Raw genomic sequence first — 1977 nt, 5'->3', positions numbered from 1 at the left:
AGTGGTAGGCCTTCTGTCAGAAGTTTGAAGTAGATTTGGGTAAAACATGGCCTGTACACTTTTGAGAAAGACTTGGTTTGAAAGCCACTGTGAGTTGCTAAGATTGACAATTTTGTGCAGTGGAGGTGTGGTTGCTATCCTAATTACTGAATCTGTATTTTTATCTAGTGCTTGGAATATGTGTTTGGGAATAATTACTAGCATTATTGTTAATCCATTGTATAAACTGTTTTGTACATGGAAATTGGCTTTAGTTTCATTTTTTTCTTTGTTTATTAATTTCAAATATCAACCATCAAAAGTTCCTCTTATATCACGAGACATTATCTTGGGAAAGGGATGGTTTCCTGTATCACTCAGCATATCTGTTACATAAATGCAATCAGCCTGAGCCACCAGCCGGAACCGCAAAAGTCAAAAGTCAACAGGAAGAGAGACCCTTGCAGATTCCACTAAAGAGGGAGGGCCCTGGAGCACTATAGTTCTGGTCTCCACCCTGGCCATGGACTAGGAGTATTAAGTCCTCTGCATTGCTATACAAGTGAATGATTTATTGTTAATCAAATGTCGTTTAAGTGGTGTGAAGAGGCTTGGCAGGATGCAGATGGCCATCTTTAGTCTCATGATCATTTCCTTTTCATTAAGTGATAATCACTGATAGCTACGGAATATGTTGAGAGATTATTTGTTGGTTTATATTAGGCCTTGCTTACATGATTTTCATTAGTAAGAGTGATTTAAAAGTTGTCTTGTGTAGGAACATGAGCATAATATTTTAACCAGCTTACTTATATTATTCCAGATTACAGAGATTTCAGAAACCTTTATTGCTGAGAGAAAGCTTACTTTTACAGTTCATTCAGTTCACATTTACGTGTTATTGTTTATGTACAAAAAGTGAATTACATAAAATCTCAGTGTGCATTTAAACAAATCTTTTGTCATTTAGAAGCATATTTACCTTCTTTCATTTCTGCTTATTTGGTATAAGGTCTTTATAGTCTAAAGAAGTGGATTGTTGGGATGGTTTCTCAAGTTTTTAATCTTCACAGGTTCAGCTGGTCATGTTAGCACCTCCATGTGCAGCCGGTGGTGCAGTGTGTTGTGGAGTTCCGGTGCTTTTGTTACTGCAACCCCACCTGCTGCTTCCCCCACTGCCTCCCCTGCTGGCTACATAAGGTGTGTAAAACAATATTCAGTTCTTTCATCAGTGTTAATAATAGTTTTGGAAAGATAGTTTTCTTAAATGAATATATACATTATTGCATTTGAATTGTAGATTTCATAAGTTTGATTTTAGTATATATACTCCCACTAAACCCTCCAGTCCCCTACTTGACCCTCACAGGTGCGACTAGCAGTGCCACGGGGAAGGGGAGGGTGCCAAAGGGTGGAGGAAGTAGGGGAGAGAAGCAGGAACACTGGGAAGGGGACGCCAACCATCGTCTGGGTCAGGCAGTACAAACAGCAGCAGGATGTCGAAGCCCCCGTCTGACAAGCTCCCGACCTTCAAGCTGGTGGTGGTCGGGGATGGTGGTGTGGGCAAGTCGGCCCTCACCATTCAGTTCTTCCAGCGGCTGTTTGTCACTGACTATGACCCAACCATCGAAGACTCGTACATCCAGCACACTGAGGTGGATGCGCAGTGGTGTATCCTTGATGGTAAGAAGATTTTCCTGATGCATTTCTTTTGCTTTGGTTCATTTATGGGGTGGTAATGCAATATATATTTCACAGCTCAGTTTAAAACTTGCACTTAAAAAATCATATTTATTATGGAATTATTATATTTGTTTAGTATTTATTTTTCTTTAAAGTGTTGTGATATTGTTAGTTAAATAGGGTGATTCATCCATATTATGTGCATAAAGTTATGTACATATTTTATATACACCATATGCATTGTGAAATAATTTATATGTGATTAAGCTGGAATCAAACAAGTGTTGCTTAAACTTTGATAATCCCATCATGGTT

At 38.8% G+C, this 1977-nt stretch overlaps 1 protein-coding gene across 1 annotated transcript in view; it reads left to right on the top strand.

Annotated features, from left to right (window-relative positions):
• LOC119588717 (ras-related protein M-Ras-like) overlaps window positions 1–1977 on the top strand; it is a gene marked incomplete in the record, with an annotated part of 28774 nt that overhangs the window by 2492 nt on the left and 24305 nt on the right. Inside the window, 2 exon segments of the mRNA XM_037937355.1 lie at window positions 1053–1179; window positions 1349–1662. Coding sequence (XP_037793283.1) covers window positions 1476–1662 — 187 coding nt within the window.

The sequence above is a fragment of the Penaeus monodon genome, chromosome 24 (genome assembly GCF_015228065.2).
Source record: "Penaeus monodon isolate SGIC_2016 chromosome 24, NSTDA_Pmon_1, whole genome shotgun sequence".
In the NCBI taxonomy this organism is placed as follows: Eukaryota; Metazoa; Arthropoda; class Malacostraca; order Decapoda; family Penaeidae; genus Penaeus; species Penaeus monodon.
This window is presented reverse-complemented; position numbering and strand designations above follow the sequence as displayed.